This window comes from Siniperca chuatsi, linkage group LG2, assembly GCF_020085105.1.
Source record: "Siniperca chuatsi isolate FFG_IHB_CAS linkage group LG2, ASM2008510v1, whole genome shotgun sequence".
Classification (NCBI taxonomy): domain Eukaryota; kingdom Metazoa; phylum Chordata; class Actinopteri; order Centrarchiformes; family Sinipercidae; genus Siniperca; species Siniperca chuatsi.
The window spans coordinates 19,515,098-19,538,563 of record NC_058043.1 but is presented as its reverse complement, the minus strand read 5'-3'; the positions used below and the strand labels follow the sequence as shown (position 1 = coordinate 19,538,563).

The following is a 23,466-nucleotide window of genomic DNA, read 5'->3' as shown; positions in this document are numbered from 1 at the left end:
TTGTACACAGGCCCAATGTCGATGCTCAACATCACAAACTCTTCAACCACATATTATTGTTTCCACTATCATTTCGGAGCTGTAGGAGAGTTGTTTTATTGCATATCTGGTTTGTTTGTACAAACTGAAGTGTAAGATCCATGACCTGCACCCTAAATGTCATTAGTTCCTCTGAAACTAATTATCTTTAAATTCATTTCCGTTCATTTGTTTAAGGAGAAGTTCCATGTTTTATTGCTGTCATAAGATACCATATGAGGTGTAGCTCACCCATTATTCATTTAACAATTTTCTTCTATAGTTAAATAATGCTTTTACCACTCATCTCAGTAGTTGGGTGCTGGAGGCTTAATGGTTAATACACATAACTACAATAACTCCGGTTTGACCTTTTGTTGCACATCATACATATCTCTCCCTCCCTCATTGTTTCTTGTCTCTATTTCTGTCAGTCTGTACAATTAAGGGTAAAATTGCCACCAAAAAAAAAAATCTTTCAGTTTGCCAATTTCAGTAGTTTATTTTAGCCATGTAGTTCAGGCAAATGCCCAGACTTATTTAGTTCTTTAAAAAATTATGTTTACAATAAATTGCATTAATTTGGTCAAATAAGTGGCAATTAAATGTGTATTGGTGTCTAAACCATTCAGAAAAGGTCTGTTAATCAAGCAGCAATCAACCGTTTAGTGAGCACTGACACTGCTGTGGCTCTCTCCCAGTGCTCCTTAACATTTTTAAGTTTATAAGCTATTTTCACATTTTGACTTTATGTTTATAAAGAGGCTGAAAGACCAGATCAACCAGGTGTTGCTGAATATGTACAAACATCTGGATAATGGCTGTCAGTTCTTTCCTATTTCATTTCCTCTCTTAGAAAGGCTTTGGCATAAATTGTAGTTAATTAGCTCATTGAGCCTTTATTGCCACCTGCTGGGGATTTGAAATACCTGCATCCTGTTGGTAATGTTAATATGAAGCTGATTATTTTTCAGCAAAAGATGGAACCAGTGATCATTTCATGATATATTTTCTGCCCAGTCACCTTGGAATATCTGCCACACTGGAGACACTTGAATTAACTATTTGTTTGTTTTAATACAAATTAACTTACAGAATATTGATTACAGAATATTGATTTTCAAAACATAATCATAAAACATATACATATTTTGTTTCCAGTCAGCCAAAATAAGACATGATTCAAATTTACTACTGAAATATATGGTATGTGTAACACTTTACTCCTAATATAAGAAGGTAAAAGTACTCATATTTACCTTATTGTTGTATATTTAAAACCCCTATGTGACTGATTTGAAAATGTCTCACTTCTGCACTCTCACCATGATTTTCACAAGTTTCTGCAAACAAAATCTGATGCCATCCCAGGCCATTAACATATAAATTAATAACAATGTTGTTGCTGACAAAACCGCTTCTGTACTTCCTACTGTTTTCTTTCCATCTTTTTAATACTCAACACCACTAGTGTGTATGTTCCCCTGTCCACCCTCCTTTATATTTGGCCATGCTTTGCCTTCGAGAGTGGAGGAATAACTGATGCCTGCGGACGCTGAGATGAGAGGACAAGTTTGGATTATGACAGGCAGTGGTTCCAGCCACAATGTTTGGTCGCAAGCTAAAGACCTCCAGGGTAGGAAGAGGCCCTCGGAGTGAAGGAAAGACCCTGTGTTGGGGCTCAAAAGCTGTCTGAGGAAGGAAGGATCTGGAGTTGTGTGATCCATTGCCTGGGTTGGGCAGAGATTTACAATCTGACATGCTGCGAGGGGGGCTGAGGGAAAATGAAAGGCTCCGTGGGACCAGAGTTGCCCTGTTGGCACCAAGACTCAAACCCAAACGTTTCCTCTGAGGTTCAGTGTGTACCATCAAAGGCTGTTCAGATGCCAGACTGCGACAGGACCTGCGAACACAGGAGATATTCAGAACTTCTGTTTTCCCCTTGCGTTCCTTCTTAGGAGATGTTGATGTCAGTTGCCTCTTTTTTGCTCCAACAGCTTGGTTCTCCTTGCCTGAACGACGAAAAGTAGAGACTGCTGGGAACTTCTGACCTGATGTTTTATGTGTCGTTTGAACCTCTTCTGGCGATGACTGATCTGAAGGGAACTGGATGGTGAGAGCTGGGTTAGAAATAACAGTTTGTCTATGAAGTGGAGGTCTGGATCGCAGTATGGGGGCACCTTCCACCAGCAGGTTCACTCCCACATACTGAGGAACTTCAACTGCAGCCTGGGAGGGTGATACAGTAAAACATAAATAAATGGCATAGCGTCTATTATTCAGTGTAATTCCCCTGGAAATTAAAGCCCATTGCCTCTATGATGTGTAAAGATATTCCAACCTGTTTATAGATTAGCTGGAAGCCTCCTGTGTAAGCACTAGGATCGGTCCGTCGGTCGAGCACAACCCTCAGTGTGTCCAGCTGGACAGCAGGGCAGAGGCGAGCAGTCACAGCGGTGGAACAGGCCATAGTTGGACTGGCATTGATCTCCAGAAGCCAAGGCCTCAGATCTCTGCCCAACATAAAGTCAGCTCCGTAGAGCTCAAAGCTTGCTTTGCGGGGCTCGACCAGGTCCTGGGCTGTCTGCAGGGCACGGACCACCGCTTGCTGCATGCCTGGGACCACCACTGACTCCCACTCTGCCCCACGGCCTTCCTGCTGCAGAAAAGCCCTAAACTGAGAGCAGGACCACATATTGTCCTCAGGCACGCCTGGATGGCGGTCATAGGACGGCTGGAAGTGCTTCTGGATGGAGTTGTTGCACAGGTGGACTGAGCTGAGGAAAATAACAAAGAAGTTAAGTCCATGACGATAAGTGTAAAATGTGCTTTGAATAAAACGGGTACATTTAGTCCTGCTTGCATTGTTAAATCAATCCCTCCACAAAGCATTCATGATACAAAATACAGCAAAGGTCAAGTACAAGTATATAATTTGTTTTTCTCTTTTGTCTGACCCGCTGTCTGACCTGTCCAGAGTTTTTGTTGAGTAGGGCTGAGTGGAGAACCGCAGGTAGCACTCTCTGTAGAACCAGACAGTCAGAGGGTTCCAGTCGGTGACGAGGAACCACTGACGGAGGTCAAACTTGGTGCCATGAACCAACAGAGGACGTTCCAGGTATTTCTGAACCACCCACTTACTCTCCTTTGTCAGGCCTCTGTCACTGTCCACGAGTGCCAAAATCTCATCCAGGTGATTCATACACATAATACCTGGGTGGATGGTGTGATATGGAAAAAAAAGTACCAAAACTGGCTTAAACAAATTAAATCTGCATTATTGACTGCAACAATTCCAGTGAGAGGACATGGTGTTTCTGATGGCCTTCTCAACAAATAGCAGGCTAACAGTCCTTCATTATACTGAAGCTGAAGGGAATTGTAGGCATTTTATTTTTTCCAATTAAATGTAGAAAAAGGACGCAATAGTAACATCTGCATGTCACAGTTCATGTTGCAACCATAATATTCACAACACAAAACAAGACCGTATGTTTTTTCAGTATTGTGTTTTGAGAGAATAGGGAAGAAGTGAAAGATGAATTTAAAAGATTACTATGTAACTATTATTTTATTATTATCAAAAAAAAAAAGCCTCACCTCGTCCTCTTGACTTGGCACCTGGTTTGATGATCCAGATGTTTTTTAGTCCATCTGTATCTAGCTGAGGGCAAACCTCCTGCAGTCTGATTAACATGGCCTGGCAGCGCTCCACAAACACACCGCTACCCCTGATCAACGCACCTTCACTACACAAAAACATCACGGATTGAGTTTATTAATCTACAGATTCACTAAATATATATATTATGCTTTACTCAAGACAGTAATTGTGCTGGTTATTGTCTCAAAGACCCCTTATGTGTCCAGATTATTAATTATATGTGTTGATACCTATCTACCTCCTCCATCTTTGCAACAGTTCTTGTACAGTAGTTAGGTGAATAGGAATACTGTATGTTCACAGTGGGAAAAATGACAAAATTGAACAGTAAAAATACCAACCAATGAATATTAAAACCACTTAATTTCTGAGTGTGTTCTTAATGGACATTATTATCCAATGCAACGCTCATTCCATTTCCAAAGGGAAATGGAGGAGCTACTCACAGTTGGAAAGAAATGGTAGAATGTGAGGCAACAGGTGCACCCAGCAGTTCAGAAAAAAGGAACGGCAGCTTTATATTTAAGTTTTTTAATTTAAAATAGACAGTAGTGTTCTGAAGGTGGAGCTCAATGATGTCTGTTTGCATATGTTTTTATTTATAAAATGGCACAGCAGGGCTATGTCAGTTTCCTGTAGTGCACTATAAATATTAACATGCAGTATCGTGTATATTTTATGGTATTTGTATATGCAGTAGTGTGGAACTGGAACATGCTGTATCATTCCAGTGAGCCCCACTTTAACACAAACCTTAAACCTAACTGACTCTATATTTAACCCCCACCTGAGTCCTAAGACGAACTCAAGATAGTGTTAAGAAAATCTATTAAAAGACATATGTAGTGTATGTGCTTCTGACACTGTTCTTTTTTTCTTTAAGAAACATTTTAGAGTGAGTTTTTACTGACCTATATTCATTTGATGAGTTGACTTGGACTGTCAGTACTGCAGATAAATTTAGTGTGACCTAAGAAGGATCATTCTAGCAAACCCAGGAAGCTCCCAGAAAACATACTCACTGCACAACCATGTAGTAGTCTTGCAGAAACTCTGCCCACTGCTGTTCTTCCACTGAGGGTGGTGTTTCTACAGTTACATCAATATCGCTGTGCTCTAAAACACAGAGAAACTCCTGACACACGTGTAAAGCCACTTCGATCATTCCTGGACCAACAAATCGACACTCCACATTATCCAGCTCTGTAGAGAGAAACAAGATTGGTATCATAGAATTTGTTACATTCTCCTTGACCCGTACTTCATATCATGGTCACAATTGTCAAAGGTGCATTTTTTTTAATTAATTTTGCATCTATTACCACCAGAGACACTGTTTTTGGCTTTTTGTTGCTCAACCTCTGCTCCCTCTCTCCTGCATTGACCTGTCTCAACCACATGCTGCAGCAGGCTTGTGCATGCTGTCCTCCTGAAATCCTCTTCATTGTCATATTTAAAAAAACAACAACAAGAGGACAAGAACACAAGAGAGATAAAGGGTGTGTAGTTTTGTTTAAGATGATACTATATCACTAATAAAAATAAGACAGTGGATGTGACAAGTCCACTTATAACCCCCATTTACACTTCATGCATTTCTTATCTACATATGATTTTTCCATGTTTCGTTTACACCTGGACACATAATTTCTTATATATACATATTCTTTTATAGAGCAAGATGTGTTAATAGAGCCATACAGCAGACCTATGAATGCATGCTTTTCATCCTCTGCCCCAAGCCTGTAACATCTTGGGAAGAAGGTGTCAGGATCTGCTGTATCAAACCACTGAAGGTTACGCAGGTTCACACAGAGCCCTACCTGAAAGAAACAGAAATATATACATAGGAGATGGAGAGCACTAGCTGACCTATGACCAAAGTTGAATAACTCAATCATTAGAAAATCTTTAGAGATGAGACCTTGGTAGTAAACGTCCCAGAATTTGCATAGTGATTGGTCATTTGGTCATGCCGTAAGGAGCGACAGTCTATGTAATCCCAACGTGTTGTCCAGTACAAATATGTTGTTTCATTTCGAGCCAGGCGAGACTAGAAAAGGTTGAGGAAGAGTTAAGTTAGCAAGCTGACTGAGCTAGAATACACAGCACGATGAATAAAAGACACATGGAAATGATGTTATGCAAGAATAACACGAATAACACATTTGATTGCTTTCAGACTGTGCAAGATGTCAGTGTCATGTTGGTTCACTTGAACGTTATCTTACCATGAGGGCATACATATCATCAAGGTTCTCTTCTTTCTCGCCTTCATCCACTGTAAAGAGAAAAGTAAAGAGGTGCGTGTGAGTGCGCGCACGTGGGCTTTCATCTGCATAGGGGTGTGTTAAAAGGGTAGGAGTTTGTGTTATACGGTATGTGGTACACAATGCATCATTTATCAGGTGTAGGGGTATCCATCTATCTAAACTAGTGCTCCAGTTGCATATACGTTAACCCCTCCTGGACTTTTAGCTTTGACAGTTAAGGGAAATATTACTGACCTCTCTTTTAGACAAAATTTAAATCACTCAATGAACTAACAGACATATGGATGATTGGGGGAAAAAAATGTAATTGTAAAATTGCATAAATTACATTTCTGATGTTTAAAGCACAATAGTACTTGTTAGTAATACTGTGTGCAGGGTCTTATACACACCCCTTCTTTTCCCAGTATCTCAACCCCTTATATAAATCCGTTTTTCTTCCCACAGTCATGAACACTGCATCTTGTTTTCTCAAATGTCTGATTTGGTAGCTTTCTTAAAACCTATTGTCTCACCAGTAACATCAGCACTGACATCACCACCATCGCCATCCTCCTCCTCCTCATCGCCATGGCAATGAGGTGCTCTCTGGGCAGGATGGGGCAAACGACGTTCCACCCACCCTCTGGCCCATAAGGCAGCACGGATCACAGGATAGGGTCCCTGCACTGAAAACACTTTCCTCAACTGAGAATGAGTGGAAGAGAAACAGAAAGAGTCAAATAGGACACATAACACGTAAGAGGATAGTGGGGTAATGTGCAGAGGTGTTACAGTGAAGTCTGTCTTGTACATATAGTCACCTTCAGTGCTTTCTCCACCAGTGTTTTAGCTGTTTTTAGCCTGTCTGGCTTTATCGCTGGCAGGCTTGGCACACTGCGACGTAACCTCCCCTCCACTGGAGCCACAGTGGATTGTAACACTGAGACAAATTGTTTGGTCAAATTTCAATATAAAGTAACTGTGTGCACTCGCATGTGAGTGTATTTGTATGTGCAGATGTCTCTTTACTTACCTGGCATTTGCTGCATGGTACTTTTATATAGTTCTCTCTTCACTGATCAACATACAGTGTTTAGTTCTCTGTGAGCAGAAATATAACAGCATTAATTTCACGTTATCATATTATAGGATATAAAATCATACAGATGTATTGATATTAATCATAAGATAATATGATAGATAGATAGATGTAAAAAAAAGGCACAATCTATAAATGTATTCCTCCTATTTCCAAATAAACCTTTTCACTGTCAGACCAACAAATTGTAGTAATGGTCTCTCTGGTATGGAACGTGGCACCCACTTTGTCTCTGTAGCTACTGAAGAATTGAAAGGATGTAAATTGGGCCACGCAGGCATCTAAATCTGGCCAGAGCTGACTGAGGCTGACATAGGTTCACATCGACATACCCATGCGCAAAAAGGCGCGTGCGCGCACACAGGCAGACATGTAGCCTAGTACAAACTCATGAACAAAATTTTAAAAAGCATGTATACCATGGAAACACATCTACAGTAGATTACATCCACGATGAACGATCGTGGATTTGCGGACCAACTCTCTGTGTATCATCTATGACAGCGATTAGACATGCATAAAGACTGTTCCTAAAATACATCTCAAACAAAACACAGGAGAGATTTTACGTTGAACATTAAGATACAAACCTAATGTTGTCACCGCCCCAGTGACCCGACCACTCTGTCCATAGCTCATTCCTGGTTCCTTCATGCTCCCGCAGAACGTTCCCATAACAACCGTGCATGCTCCCACATTGTGTTTATAGTTGCCATAACAACCGTACCCAGGAGAAACAGGACGCCATGTAGGTCGATGAAAAATCAACTGCCTTGCACAAGAACCATTAAACCACCATTTGTGTGGACATATTTTATTGCAGTATTAACTCAGTGCTCAGTAAACCATAGGGACCAACTGGCTGAGGAGAGTCAACCAGCTGAGCTAAATCCTATCAAGTGTTTAACAATGTGGCAGGTGCACAGTCTCATATTTGTCTTGATCAAAAGAGTTCATGACGAGGCCAATGTGGATACAAAACACTATGTGATTTACTGATGCTCAGTTTGATATTTTTTGCTTCCTTATGAATATAGGCGACTATCTGCAGTGGTTACAGAAAAACCGCTTCAGTAATAAGCCTGTCACTCTGTCAGACATGTGTCCGTGAGGTTTATGAGATGTACATGGATTATAACAAACGGTATTTCCTGCTTTGCGCAATGCTTTACTATCCCACAAGGTGGCAGCCAAGGCTTTCTAGTATGTTCTAGTGTGTGTTTTAGGATCAATCAGATCCTCCATTACAACTCTGTCCAGGTTCTTCTCTTTCATCTTATGTGCACACTGCTCACTTTTGCATTTATTTTTTACTACTGGAGTCTATATCGCCATGTAATGTCTTGTTTGATAATTGATAGAGTAAAAGGGGCAATTTCATCTATATTGTATCAACCCTGCAATTACACAGGGAAAGTACTTCACTACTTCACTTACAAGTAGTTGTACTTGTATTTCCATTTCTCCTACTTTATACATATACTACTCCACTGGCCTACATTTCAGAGGGAAATGTTGTACTTTTTAATTTAATTTATTTTTTTGCTATAGTCACAAGTTACTTAACAGTTTTTTTTCATACATAACTCATCATGTTATAAAATTTGATGCATTGTTTTAGATAGTAGTTACTATTTGCTCCTGCTCAGGCTGCTTCATTAGTATAATATAAAATAGCTTAAATATAACATAAACCTCTGAAAGGTTTATATTATCATTTAATATAAAGTTTAAGTATATTTTGCTGCTATTATTTCTCTACGTTTATTCAAGTAAACATTTGAATTCAGGAGGAGTTACACGCCTACTTGTAATAGAGTTGGGGGGGTTTATTGCTGCTTATGTAAAGGATCAAAGTAGGCTACTTATTCCACCACGTCTTCTTTCCACCAAAGAAAATAAATAAACATAAAGTTTGACAAATCTTGTCATTTGTCAGTATGTTTTTAGTCGTTCTACTGATTTTAACATCTGCATGGATGCAGCGTGCAGTATGTTAAATGGCCAATTCAAGTAAAAATAAATGCAACAGCTGAACCATTTGCTGTGCACAACAGTCCAGCACATCTTAGCAGCTGAAACGCTAGAAGCTGCCCAACTGGACATCGTATAGAGTGACGTCGCTCTATAAGCCTATAATAGTCTTGTCTTTATTGTGTTGGGTAGCAGCAGTGCGCCGCAGCCCGTAGTGTGCCTCTGCGCTCTGATTGGCCGAGGCTGCAGTGATGTTCGCTGCATCCGGATCCCACAGCCAGGGCAGGAGGGAGGGGAGCTGGAAGTGCGGCCGGAAAATCATCATAACACTGGGGGGCAAAATTAGTATTTTCACCGTTTTCCTCATCTGGAAGAGATGTTTACACTCAACATGTCTGCAGAAACAGAAGTAGCTGCTGTTTCCAACTCGTGACTGCTTCTTCCAAACGTCCTAAGACAGCGCTGAGAGGCTGATCAGCCCCTGAGAAAGTCTCACCTTTACACCCCGTGAACACTGAGCAGGTTAACCCAAAGGCCATGAGCATGCCCGTCAACGACCCCGAGAGTATACTGAGCTACCAGGTAAAGTGCCCTTTAAATGTCTAATGCATGGCGCGTTGCTTTGACACTACGGGTTGGCACAGACCAGACCAGGCTGTACACAAGCTCCAACAACTGTAACCCTGCTCTAACAGAAATGTTTAACTTACTGCTGGAATGATGGACTGGTGTGATATTTTAGGAACTATTTTATGACAGAAATTATCACACCTGTTCTCTTTGTTGGCGTTGCATTCCCCCATGCATGTCATATCTTGCTGCGATGTTTTAAATTTACCCGGGATTTTTAATTTTTTTTTTTTTTGAACATTTTATGTTGAAGCCAACTGAATAAATGTTATCCCAGGTTGCTAAGTTGTGTCAGGTTTCTCACTCTGCGGAATGATGCTGTATGCGGAGGATGTTGTTGATATTGTTATTCTGAGGTGCTAACACGTGCAGTAATTCGGGAGAGCGTATCACATTACAATGCACTGGGAAATCTGAGTTATTTCGACTGTTCCTCGAGCACACATAAATGTGTTGTGGAAAAGTCATGGCCACATTAATGTGATATTGCAGCAGATTATTGATTAGATATCGATACATTTGAAACGCAGCTCTCATTAAAATGCCAAATGCTCGCCCTGAAGTCGCATGTGTGTGAGGAATAACAGGAATGGGGCAGTTTGCTGGATTTTCAGATTGCTCTTTTCTTAGACGGCGTGTTATTTTCTCAGTTACCCTCAAATGACCTTGACGCCATCCTTACAACGTGCACCATACACTGCTGAGTGTCTACTTCCATATGTGATCGTCATTAGCCAACCCTGGCGGCAGGGGGAGGACAGCCCTGTGGTTAAATGAGGTTTGAAGGTGGAAATGGCAGAATCCTTAATGTCCAGTTGATGTGTGATCCATTATGAGATCCTCGGTCGGCTGATGAGACAGAGGTAAAAGAGGAACTAGTAAGGATAAATAGACCATTCAAACTGGCATGCAGTAATGTTTGTATAGTGTGATTATAGCTACCATGGCATGCAGTATCACAGCTTAAAGGACTTAATGTAGCCTACAGCAACAGAGTCATGTCATCATGGTAATTTATAATAACATCCTGTCTGAGGGCAGGAGACAGCTGGAGAAGGACCAGAGGTGAGCTGGGAAGTCTCTGATATGATTAGACAGCTTTCAGACAGGGAGGGGAAATTGCCTGTGAGCCTCACTCTTCAAACTTTAGGGCTATTCCAGTTCACTGTCACTACAGAAAACCTGTAAGTTTGTCTCTCCACCGTTGTTGTGGTGGTCTGGTCGGTCAGCATGGACCAGGATCTTTGCCATATCCCCCACCTGAAACCTGTTGAAATGTTTACTAAAGTAGTGGGAAAGGTATTCAGATCATTTGCTTGGGTAAAAACAGCGATATTAAGATGTTAAAATACTCAGTCAGCCTACAAGTAAAAGTTCTGCGTTCAAAATTGTACTTAAATGATTAATGTGTTAATTTGTAAACAGCACTTTCAAGCATTAATGTTGTAGGTGATACAAGTGACCCTAATCTTAAGTAATAACTACATATACAATATTAGGGTATTTATTTTCAATTTCGATTAATCTGAAGATTATTCTCTCAGTTAATCATTTGCTCTAGAAAAGCAAGGATCTTTGCCATATCCCCCACCTGAAACCTGTTGAAATGTTTACTAAAGTAGTGGGAAAGGTATTCAGATCATTTGCTTGGGTAAAAACAGCGATATTAAGATGTTAAAATACTCAGTCAGCCTACAAGTAAAAGTTCTTCGTTCAAAATTGTACTTAAATGATTGATGTGTTAATTTGTAAACAGCACTTTCAAGCATTAATGTTGTAGGTGATACAAGTGACCCTAATCTTAAGTAATAACTACATATACAATATTAGGGTATTTATTTTCAATTTCGATTAATCTGAAGATTATTCTCTCAGTTAATCATTTGCTCTAGAAAATGTCAGAAAATACTGAAAAAAGCCCATCACAAACTCCTAAAGCTCAAGGTGGTGTCTTCAAACCCATTATTTTGTTTGACCAACAGTCCAAATAAAACACAGAAAAGATGAAAATCCTCACAATTGTGAAGCTGAGAATGTTTGCCATTTGTGCTAGGAAAAAATTACTTTAACGAGTAATCGATTATCAAAATAATTACTGATTACTGAAATAATTGCTTCAGCTCTATTAGATTATATACTGTTGAGTAGTTTCATCTATAGTAATACATTTTATAGTAAATATACATCATTTTATAGTAATACATCACATTTTTGGGTTTATCATATGTTTTGCTTTTTTTCTCTCTGCAAAGTTACTGTAAATGTAGGGAGGTAAAAGTAGAATATTTAAATTTGTGTATTTGTTGTGTATTTTTAAATGTATTTGTAAAGAACTACAGTTATAAAAACTGCACAAAAAGACTTATTCAACTGAAGTACATGGCGTTATATGTGTGCCTCATTCCCGAGTGTGCAATGGGACATTTTGAACACAGAAAAAGATTTTTTTGCAAGCACATAAATAATATTATATAGAGAAATTATTATCACACAGAGAATATTTGATATCAGTTTTGAGCTTAGTAGCCAACATTTATTACCGTGTTTTCTATTAGCCCCCTATAGAGCATTTCCAAGGCACAGGTGTGTGATCACAGTGTAGGTGAATGAAAACACAGCAATCCTTCACTAGTAAATAAATAAGTGGGAACACTTTACAATACGGTACACAAAATTGTAAGTAGGAACTTGCTAAGGAATGACCTGATAATGAATTAATCATTAATAAGAAGTTCCTGAATATAACAGAATCAAGGTCCATATAAGATAAGATAATGTAGATAATGATGAGTTACTGGAGAACAGACTGGGATATATTTTATTAATGAATTATTAGTATTACCAATTTAGTAAACAACGTCTTACATACGTAAGTGCTGTCAAAGAGTAGCAAATCTGTGTATATAAAGCAAACCCCAAGAGACGTAATGTGTATGCAAATACAGCTAATGCCATACTGCTGCTTCTTAACTGCCAAGGCGACAGTCAATATTATGTCTGGATGTAATTATTCTTTAAATGTTTGATACTGTTCACTGATTACTCCTATTGACTGTTTAATCACTGAGGCCCCTCACAATTTCATTATCTGACTATGAATTCTCTGTAGTGCAGGCACACAGTTACATGCAGAACAGCCCCTTCTTCACTGAGTATTGAGAACTTTTCAGTGCCATTGATGCATCGCGTATACCTACACCACAGAGAATCACTGTATTGATAGAAGACCTACTTCTGCAGTTACACCACTGGTTCTCTGCATATTTACAACTATACAGAGATGCTTGGGAAATCAATAAGCCCTCATAAAAGAGAGACACAGTCACATACCATACTAAAGTGCAATCACATACAAAACTGTACAAAAGTGTGAAGAGCCATCTATATGTAGTTGGCAGATAATTAGATATGAGGGTCATTACATGTTTTCACTAATGCGATCAGTAAGTTTTTAAATCTTTTTTTTATTGTACATCCGAGAGACAGCATCGAAATACCACAGCTTTTGATGGTGTCACTACCTGCCCTGATACGGTAAAACTGTGATTCTAGTTCCAGTTTTGTAATAATTTATGGCACTCCTCATCATAGATTTGTCTCAGCTGTAAGTCCCCACAAGATTGTCACAGTTCCCTTTTTCATTCCTTTTACAGTAGCTATTTGGCATCCCACCCAAGCTTTAATTTTAATCAGAGTCCATTTAGTGAGAGTGATCCATAGTCGCCTACCTGACGAGCGAATGTGTATTTTATAGAGCAACACTGCAGTTTTATACAAATCTCAGAAGGAAAAGTCCATCTAATCGAATCAATCTTGAGTTCTCCATCTGTGAAAAGTTTCTCAAGATTCCACATCATGTTTGAATTTTAACTATTACAGTTATACGGCATGCCCAAAGCCAACATTTAATGAGATTCATTTAGTTTGAAAGCACACACATTAGAGTGAAAGATCCACAGCGGTTTAAACTCCCCAAAGGGCAGTAGAACTAATATGAGTAGAAATAAAGTCTTCAAACAGCAGGCCCAGCTGCCTTTCACATTAGTACTTTTAGAAATGATATGACCAGATAACTGAGAATCATCCAGACACACAAATTTAAGAATTTAGTCCCTTCATTCATTCATTTGGAGGTGAAACTCCAAAATCTGCAGTTTTAATTATGCTGTATGTTACCATCTTTAACCCACAAAACCAACTACAGCTGCAGTAATCTTTCTGGAAAGAAAACAATTAGAGAGCGAGGGCTGTGGAGAGGCAGAATTGTGCGTGTGGCATTGAAAAAGGTGTGTATGACTCATGCTACCCGTGGGCTGAAGCAGTCAAAACAGCCGCCCCTCTCATCCTATCTCCTCCAGCTCTCCTCCTTCCTGTCTCACTTTTTCACCATTACCTCTTCCTTTCAACCATTCATGTTAACCCCTCCTCTGACTGAAGCACTGTCACATGTGTCTCTACAGCAGACAAGCAATGGTGCGATGCTATGAAGGGTCAGCGCTAGCCTGCGGCTGTGGCGCCCTGGCTCTCAGACACAAAGCCTAGTCTGGAAGTGACAGGCCCAGTTGTCTGAGTCAGGATCTGTGTCCCTGCTGTCAGTTCAGGGTGCTTCTGCTAGGAGAGGAGAGAGCGGTCAGCTTTGAAAGAGGAGGGGAGGTGGTGCTGGCATGGACAGATAAAAATAGGAGACTGCAGAGAAACAATCAAGAGGAGTAGTGGAAGTTGTCACAAGAGAAATCTTCAACAAGTGTTTTGTTAGAGGGAAACAGGTCATTGTAACGGTCAGTTGAGTCAGTGGAGACAGACTCGAAAGCCCACGCTGTGCTGCTGAATCATGGATGCACTTTTATGAATCTATCATTCACTGTCTGGCAGTGTTGTTCTCCTCACTGCGGATGTAGTTATTTTATTCATACAGAGTGAAAATCTCTTATAACAATGATATGCACTCACACAAGTATCATTTCTGCGTCTTTCTTCTGAGAAACTAGCCAGTGTCTGTGATGTGTCATGTCACATATTTCTCTGTGTTTCAAGCCTCTTCATAGATACCACGGGCCTCGTTCCTCTGAAGTTGGCTCCACTCACAGTCCCCATTTTGGAACAGCACATTGATTGCCCCTCTCAGTCAGGAGACTAGGATGCAAATCACTGCTGCTCTATTTGTTCAGGGCAATGACCAGTTCAATGTGTTTCACTGTAATGCGCTTTGACAGTACCTACTGATTTTGCCTTGTTGTTGCCAAAAAAACTTGTTTTTTGGGTAGCAAAGTCATGAACTCAGCACATGAAGAAAGAGAAATTTAGAATTTTGAGAATGTATGATGATTTCTCTACTTTATATGCTATTGTAGATTGTCAGGTAATATTAACTTACAGTTTACATATCAAAATCAACGTATGAACCTTTGTGTGTTCATGTCTACAGTCACTTTCTGCATCAATGGGAGGTATATCAGCATCATAAGTAGGACACTGTGTGGGATTGCGCTGTTCTATTCTGCTCTGGGAATCTAACATCTTTCTGGGACAATCTGCCCTGTGAGAAGATACATCTTGTATTTGTTTAGTTATCACACATAGACGAGTGATAGCATCTCTCTCTTTTTTACATGCTGAGGTTTAGGGTGCCTAAAGTCTTCATCATGTGAGGTGGGCCAAAAAATAAACAAATGCATTGCATAGGAGGATTAGTTTGTATTAGATGAGTTTATCATCAATAACTAAAAAAAGGGAGAATGTATCATTATAGACAATACATTTCAAGGATAAGGGCACACATTTTCAAGTTAAATTAATAGTTGCCCATATAAACATTTTTGTACAAAATGAGTACTGTGGATTTTGTCCCCCATCACATTGAAAGAACATTAGAAAGTGACCTTTTAATGACGAATACGAACAGGACGAATTAGTCCAGCAAGCAAAAAACAGTTTCAATGCTCATATGGGCACCTGACTATTGTTTTAAGACAGACTTGAAAAATTGTGAAACTATCCTTTAATAACCTTCATTACAGGCAGCTGCAGTGTGTGTTTCCCATGGGTGAGTGCCACTGAAATGCTTGTAAAAGACAGAAACTCAAGGACAGGCAGCCATTTTGGGGCTAGCTGTGGGCCGCTTTTATGGCGCAGTGGCAGTAATCAGCGTGAAAAATTATTTTTGAGTCATAAACCCTCCCGAGCACTGTGACTGATACGAAGCTAGAGGACAAGTGTGAAGAAAAGGGGATGGTTGCCAGGAGATAGAAACAGGCAGAAACACACAATTATTTGCCATGTCAGTGGAAAATCACGCACACGTGCATGCTTTGAGGGTCACAGCTGTGCTCACCCACAGAGAGAGAGCAAGCAAAACTTTAAGTGCCATGTGAGCTTTTAATTAGCTGATGCACTTAATGTGACACAAGGGAGGTGAGTTATGAATGACAGGGAACCATTAACCTTTGAAAAACACTCATACCTGCATGAATTTGCCTTTAAGAAGGTGCTCTTAGTGAACTGTGACTATGGGCTGTGAGTCATATTGTGTTATGAAGAGCATGGACTCAGGAGAAGGAACATCATAATCATGGCATGGATATACAGTAGTGTAATCGGATCTTGCCCACAAAATATGACCTAAAAGAAGATTTTCTTTTTCTTTCATGTTGTTCTCTGAAACACAGTTTCACCCACTCTGTAGTTGTAGTTATTGAATGAGCCTCAGGAGAATGATTTTCCTCCTTTGTCTGTGTGTGTGCGCGCGTGCACCAAATGGACCCAAACTAATTGATGATCTGATGGTCTACCGTCCTTTCTGGGACAAAGAGCTTTTATAGTCTCTCTCTCTCTCATCCATTCTCTCTAGTTGTGTGTCTATATGTTTGGTGAAGCTCCAGTTCTAATGGAGCCGACTGCCTCTAGCCTGAGCCCAAACCCACACACTGCATAGAAGCTCTAATTCACCAGCCACAGCTGCACTGACTGATAACACTGTGTTTGTGTCTGTGTGTGTGTGTGTGAGAATCGAGGTTATGCGAGGGCCAGTGGATTCAGCCAGTGGATGTGTGTATGCACAGGATTGGGATTTTCTTTAAAGCAGCTAATATTGATTTTTAGAATAAAAATCAAATGAGAATGTGGAGACAATGTGTCAATGTGAAAGGTGTTGCTCGTAGTGATGAACCTGCAGAGAATTATCACCTGAATCTGCAGCTCCCCTAGAATTTACGGAGCTTGAGTTTCAGCTCATTGTTTGGCTGTCCGGCCGACAACTTTCCTGTTTTGGTTCACTATATCCACTGACCTCTTGAACATAAAACATTGTGTACTTCTGAAAATTTTTGAAAATCTACCCAACATATAAGACCAAGGTCTGTAAAAATTACTCGGACGTTGTGGTGCTACACTTCAGTCTGTACAATTTTAAAAGTTTGTCATAGTTGATATCTTTTCTACATGCTCTGCTGGCTGTAATAAATACATTAATGTGGCTATTTCTTATATAGTTAAATAGAAATCTTTACTTTAGGGCTGTATATATTTTAAGAGATGTTTCCTTGGACATCCTTGTTTAAGCTTATATGGTTCTCATTGTACATGTCCACAATTTTACTGATACATATAAGTGATATCTGTCATAGTTATGTCTCCTGCAGTAAAGCTTGCATTAACTCAAACCTAAAAAACAACCAAAACCTGTGTGTTTGTCCGTCTTTCAGTGTTTTCCGACTTTCCTATCCTGTCTGTGCCACGTATCCCCAAGCCCATTTGTTCCAACTGAAGATGTAAATCTAAAAAAATGGGTCACAGATATATACTTTCTTTTTCAAAAAAGGCTAATTAATTTCCTAAAACATTTGGTTCCTCTAGTTTTGGGATTGAGTCATTAGTTCATCCTAATGAAGGAACATGTCACCCAGTGATGTTTTTGAAAAACAAAGGAATATATTATATCAGGCTTTGGCTACATAGACAATACTTGTTAGTAGAATCAATTCATTGTAGGTTTTAGTCTTTTCATGGGATTTGTTGACAATAAGATATTAAAAATATAGAATATTACCAGACCTATCCTTTAATGATGAAAAGAGAGACAGCGAAAGAAAGACGATACGTTTGGTGTCAACTAACTATACACAAAAGTATTTTAACCAGACAGGCTGAATATGTGTCATCTCTGATTTACTCTTATTTAAGATGACAAAGCCAGTTTTATTTTATTTTTCCCACTTCTAGGAGCAGCCCGGTGCTCAGTACAAGCACCACTGTAGCTACTGTTAGTGAGTGAGCCAAGTACTGGTTTAGTGCCTTGCTTAGGGGCACTTTGACAGGGGCCGCAGACTGTTGGCACATGTAAATACACATGGTCACAAGCCTTTTCTTTCTGTCACCACACTTCCATCCCTTGCATAAACATAATTATATAACCATGAGTCACATTCAGTGTTTGGCCCAAGCATGACTTCCTAATTAAGAGGCCTCATTCTTTAAATGGACAGAATTGTCCTGGGATAAAGAAGTGCTCGGTCATGGAAAGAGAAAGAAATCCCTCAGCACTGATATGGTGGAGAGGGTGTGAAAGGAGGCAGGAAGGCAGTGCCAGGTCACCCACACCTGTGAATTAAGTGGATGTCTTGGGATCCCTAAGCTGTTTTCAACTGTTGTGTGAATTATAAGTGGCTGTCTGCGCTGATATCAGAGCAGTTGACAGTTGACATAAAAACAGCAAGCTTTTTGTAGTTGGATTTGAATTTTGCTTATAATCAGGTAAGACATTTATCTGTCTGTACTGCATGTTAATTAGTTTTTTCTTATCACAATCTTGTGTTAATGTGCTTAGCTGTTCCGTTTTTAGCAGCCTGGAGAGGCTAAATGGGGCAGAAGATAAAAAAACAGCTTAGGGACTTCAGTGTGCGCGTAAATACAGTCTGACATAGAGATAATACACACACACACTTATAGACACACACAGCAATATCACCATTTATCACATTTCATAACTGCAGGCGGCATTGATTCAAAAGTGGGGTTTTTTGTCAATATACTGTGCGTGGTGTTTTATCAGCCAAACCCCAGGAGAACTAAGAAAAATCACTGCTCACTCTTGTTCCATACACACATCTTACAATAATACACACAGTCATACACACACAGGGTACTTTAGTTCAAATGTAGTTTTATGTCCTGGAAAGCTTTAATAAAGCGACCAATCACTCTCATTAACAGGACATATAGTTTCGAATTTCTCATAAGCCAAACTATAATGTTTTTCATCAGAATAAATGAAAATCCTGCTCTTACATGCTGCTCTGACAGGCCAAGACATTTTCATTTCCACTCCACTAATACAAACTCTCAGCTTTTTCCAATAGCACTTCAGGAAGACAAATTGCAACTATTTTTGCCTCTGTGGCCGTCATGTAGCAGCCCGAGCCGCAGTGCGTTGCTGCGTTCACTACCCGCTGGGTATTAGACTGACCAATTGCAGTAAGAAGACTGCATGACGGAGACTGTAGATCTTAAGTGTTTACCCCTCAGTTAACACTCTGAAAGGGAGATGTACTGAGTGGACTGTCATCATTCCCACATGAATCTTTTGATGAACACCAAGCACACAGAAACACACACACACACACATACTGTATATTTTACATGCACAACTGTTGAGCTAAATAGCTAACATCAAATCATCATGCTAAATCAAATCAGGGAGGCACGATAAACAATTTTATGAGTTACTAACTAACTGACTAACTAACTATATTACCACAGCTCTGTCCTGAGTTTCACTGTTGAACAATAAATCTCTTATGTTCTCTGTATCTAGTCATTTAGTCATCAAAAAGATTTAATTTCTAAACTGATTCATTTTTTTCCGAGAAGTTCAACGCTCTCCACTGTTAATAATTTTTTAAGAGTGGGTGTCAGTTTTGCCAAATGGCAGATATTTTAATCTTCCAAGTTCTGCATTCACCACCTTCACACACTCATAGAAACACATCCAGTACATACGTCATCATGTGTTCATATAGAGTGGGTGGAGAAGCATCTATTATGTGGAGAGCTGCATTTATTCACAGGGGTAACAGCATCCAGCATCTAGATGTGTGTCTATTATCCTACCTGTGTCAAAAGTTACATTTCTGCCAGAAAACAATGGGCAGGTTGAAGTGATATACACTTTGGTTAAACAGCATGTGGGAGGTTCCCGGAGATTAGAAATTAAAGATTTTCTGTTGCATGTACTTGTGCAGAAGATGAAGAGAGATCCTTAAAACAGAGACACTGCAGCAGCGCAGGACTCCAGAGCCGCTGTAGAGGTTCCTGCAGCACTCTGCCCTCATTATCATAGGACAGATACATGACCACGGATAACAGTCACTGCTGCACTTGAGCAAACAGCACTGCTTCTGAGAAAGCCTTGTCACTGGGATAGTAAAACACAGCAACATCCTGCAGCAGTCTGCCTACAGCAGTACCCCTGATGGATGTGACACTTTGCTAATTTGATTTGATTTCCTCTGGATAATAGAGCCTAGCACATTCTCCAACTAACTTGTGTGTGTGTTTATATGAATGCGTGTGTGCGTGCCTGCCTGTCCTTCTCTGTGTGTCTGTGCCAGACGGTCTGAAAATAGACTGTCTGGAATTTGATGCTCATTGTTGAAAAGCTCTTGCAAGTTTGGCCAATTAGTGGCTCTGTTACAGTGCCAGTAGTGTCAGTAGTTTGCTTTAACAGGACGCTCCTGGACAAAATGACCTTTCAGGTTTCCTTTCATGGACTTCAAGGGCTGAAGGTGTTTTACGAAATTGAACTTTTCCATAAGAACAATATGGCTGCTGGAGACAGAGGGTATTGTAAAGAAACGTATTAGCTGCACTGAATATCATTCAAAAGAACAGTAACATGATACTTACATGTCTTTTGTGTGTCTGTGTGGCTATCAGAGGCCAGATGAAGAGGTGGTGGTAGACCAAGGAGGGACCAGCTCAGTACTGAACATCCACTATGAGAAGGAGGAACTAGAAGGTGAGTAACATGCGCAAGTAGAAAACATAATCAAACTCTTTACTTTAAGTCCCTATCTGTAGAATATTTATGTGATTATTTCAAATGGTTCTCATGGCATGAGTTTTTGTTTCTTGCTATTGCCCTGGGTCAGATATGGGGTTGGGTTGGGGCAGCATGAACTGCTGTCTGCCACAGTGTATTAAAAGTTATGATTCTCATTTATGAAGAATGGTTTCTTTTCACACTATCATATTAGTGTTGCATTATAGGCCATGATTAATAGAATAATAATAATGATAATAGAATGCACTTTAGCACATTATTATTTTGGTCATTATTACTTAATCCAACACTGAAGCTGCTTCTTTGCTCTCTATTGGTTCAAACATTCTGCCATGTTACACACCTGACCACACCCCATTCAGAAGTCCTGTTGTTATATCACTAATTGAGGAGTGGCCAGAGCAGCAGCATGCTGGCAGCTGAGATGGATTTAGTGTTGATTTATCCTTTAACTACATCCTCTGTATGGATTAGGCTCCTTTTCCTTTTCTAAAAGTACAGCCAGCAGAACTATCTCTATCTCTGCATTTCCATGGCACAGCTCCATAATTTGTTCATTTTTAGCTTCAACAACAACAGTGGCTTGACAACAACATGTGCATAGTAAATGCTCCTTGTGCCCACTGTGTTACCAGCAACCATCACACCTGCAGTTTGCATTTTACATGCAAAACTTTCCTTTGTAAAGTAACTGCATCCATCAGATAGCCTAAAAGAAGTGCAGTTAAAAAAGTGCAGTAAATATCACTCAGCCTACAGCAGATCTCCCAAGACCACTTACTGTATGGCATATATATTTTATGAGACCAAACAGTAATGGAGCAAAGTTTTCTGCAAGATTAAGTAATTTCTATCATTCTTTGTGTGTGTGTGTGTGTGTGTGTGTGTGTGTGTGTGTGTGTGTGTGTGTGTGTGTGTCTAAATAATTTACAGTGTGAGTTGTTTTGAGGACATGTGGATGTATTGTCTCCTTGTCTGATGGAGATGAATAGAGTTGAACATTAATAATGAATCCTCCATCTATACAGAGGAGGGTTGGGGGTAGACAGGGGTGTGTGTGTGTGTGTGTGTGTGTGTGTGTGTGTGTGTGTGTGTGTGTGTGTGTGTGTGTGTCACTAGGCCCATTATCGCTGTCCTGGAGGGATAGTAACATGTTCAGAGATGGAACACTCAGCAGCAGCTCAGTAGCTTTGTATCTGCATTGCACCCCAAAATATATTAGAAACAAACATGCACACACACATACATCAGACTCTTTGAAAAACTCTTGTTCAATTTTATTCATAACAATTTGCCAGAGCAGTTTTATTAATTTTCTGATCATTACAAGTGTTCATTCTTTAATTTAATTTAATTTGAAAAATGTATTCAAAAGTGACGGGTATGATGTTTAAGTTGCAACCTTCATCTGATAACTGAAATAATAAACAAAACAGTCTTAGAAATGACCGTAGAAATCTGAAATACAAAACTGTTCATTGTGAGCCTCTTTGGTCTTCCTGGATCTCCTCCTTTAAGTATATTTAAATATACACAACAGACAGCCTTATTCTTTATTAGGTTAGTATTCATAGATAATTAAGTACTTTTTATTTTGTCCTGCATTTCTCTAAGGTGCAGTTACTGAACTCTCCAGAATCTGTATGCTCATTTATATCACTGTAATGATGTTTTATGGTTTTTTCAAATCTCTGTTGAACTGTATTTTTATTAAATTAATAGGCAATAGTGATGATATTATGGCAAAATGTTTGCATGTTTATTTTGCAGTAAATAATGATACTATGTATGTGTATAAAAGGATTAATCAATAATAAAAGTATAATCTCTTCTCTCGCATCTTTTTCAGGCCACAGGACTCTGTTTGTGGGGGTTCGGATGCCCAGGCAGAGCCATCGTCACCACAAGCCCCATGGCTCTCGGCACCGCAAGAGAGACAGAAGGGCAGGAAGCATCGCGACACAACAAAGCGAGGAAACTGAGACGACCACCTCCAATCATGGTAACACACAAATACACACACACACACACACACACACACACACACACACACACACACTCTTCTTATCTTCTTAGGCTACCCCTTTGCAGACAGTGTCTTTTACTTTTCAAATCCAGTGTTTTTAAGGCTCATCCAGTCATTTATCAGTCAGAGTGTAGAACATGCATGCACACACGCTTATCAATACTGTGGGCACTTCACACACTTGCACACACACATTCAGCACTCCAGGCTAAAATTGACAAGCCCATTAATTAGCTACCAAAGGACAGGAACTAGTCAGCATGTTGCATGTGTGTGCGCATGTGCTTAGGTAGATTACTGTGAATGTGTGCGTGTGTGTGTATATATGGACCTAGTAGTCATTTAAAAGGCATGTACCGACAAAGTAAGTAGTGTAGTGTGTGTTTGTGAAAGTGTTTTGAGAACCACAGTTCACCTCTCGTTCCTCCCTCACATCTTCTCACTTTATCAGACACGCCGTCCCAGCGTGTCCAGTTCATTCTGGGCACAGAGGAGGATGCTGAACATGTGACCCACGAGCTATTCACTGAGCTGGATGAGATCTGTGTGAAGGATGGCAAGGATGCTGAGTGGAAGGAAACAGCCAGGTCAGGATCTCCTCTGGGAGCTATTGGCAACAATGCTTAGCAGTAAAGCTTCTGACAGCCCGGCAGCTATACAGCTGTACCGTTACGAAGAGGGAGTGGTGGTTACATTTAAAGCTTAGTGGATCATTTTTTGGTTGGTTTGTTCACGGTGAAAAGC

General features: G+C 39.9%; 2 protein-coding genes across 5 annotated transcripts in view; one reads left to right on the top strand and one right to left on the bottom strand.

Annotated features, from left to right (window-relative positions):
* Nucleotides 1-1,075: 1,075 nt before the first annotated feature.
* Nucleotides 1,076-7,776, bottom strand: ttll3 (tubulin tyrosine ligase-like family, member 3). Of its 2 annotated transcripts, XM_044182056.1 has the most exons (14): nt 7,627-7,776; nt 6,971-7,038; nt 6,759-6,877; nt 6,471-6,642; nt 5,914-5,963; nt 5,607-5,735; nt 5,391-5,505; nt 5,005-5,121; nt 4,705-4,885; nt 3,619-3,767; nt 2,988-3,231; nt 2,360-2,795; nt 2,031-2,247; nt 1,712-1,921 (listed from the first exon to the last, which is right to left on the bottom strand). In XM_044182056.1, exons 2-14 carry the CDS (start codon nt 6,984-6,986, stop codon nt 1,887-1,889), a joined length of 1,980 nt encoding a protein of 659 aa, XP_044037991.1. In that variant the 5' UTR covers nt 6,987-7,038; nt 7,627-7,776; the 3' UTR covers nt 1,712-1,886. The 2 variants fall into 2 exon arrangements, with proteins under 2 accessions (XP_044037981.1, XP_044037991.1); XM_044182046.1 differs by having other exon boundaries at nt 1,076-2,247; nt 7,627-7,775.
* A 1,444-nt stretch (nt 7,777-9,220) lies between these two features.
* The window catches only part of slc4a8 (solute carrier family 4 member 8), a 31,384-nt gene continuing 17,138 nt past the window's right edge, over nt 9,221-23,466 (top strand). For 2 of the 3 annotated variants that reach the window (XM_044172216.1, XM_044172209.1), the window contains exons 1-4: nt 9,221-9,592; nt 20,570-20,651; nt 22,546-22,698; nt 23,174-23,309. In XM_044172216.1, the coding sequence (XP_044028151.1) occupies nt 9,548-9,592; nt 20,570-20,651; nt 22,546-22,698; nt 23,174-23,309 (416 nt within the window). In that variant the 5' untranslated portion in view covers nt 9,221-9,547. Of the gene's footprint in view, nt 9,593-18,288; nt 18,389-20,569; nt 20,652-22,545; nt 22,699-23,173; nt 23,310-23,466 lie in introns of those variants that run through there. The other variant, XM_044172226.1, reaches the window with a different exon arrangement.

Excerpts from the sequence above, each read along its gene's own strand:
- ttll3 (XM_044182046.1), bottom strand. Across the intron at positions 5,506-5,606 it reads CTGGGACGTTTACTACCAAG|GTAGGGCTCTGTGTGAACCT; the intron begins GTCTCATCTCTA and ends TGTTTCTTTCAG. Across the intron at positions 4,886-5,004 it reads CAAAAACAGTGTCTCTGGTG|AGCTGGATAATGTGGAGTGT; the intron begins GTAATAGATGCA and ends TTCTCTCTACAG.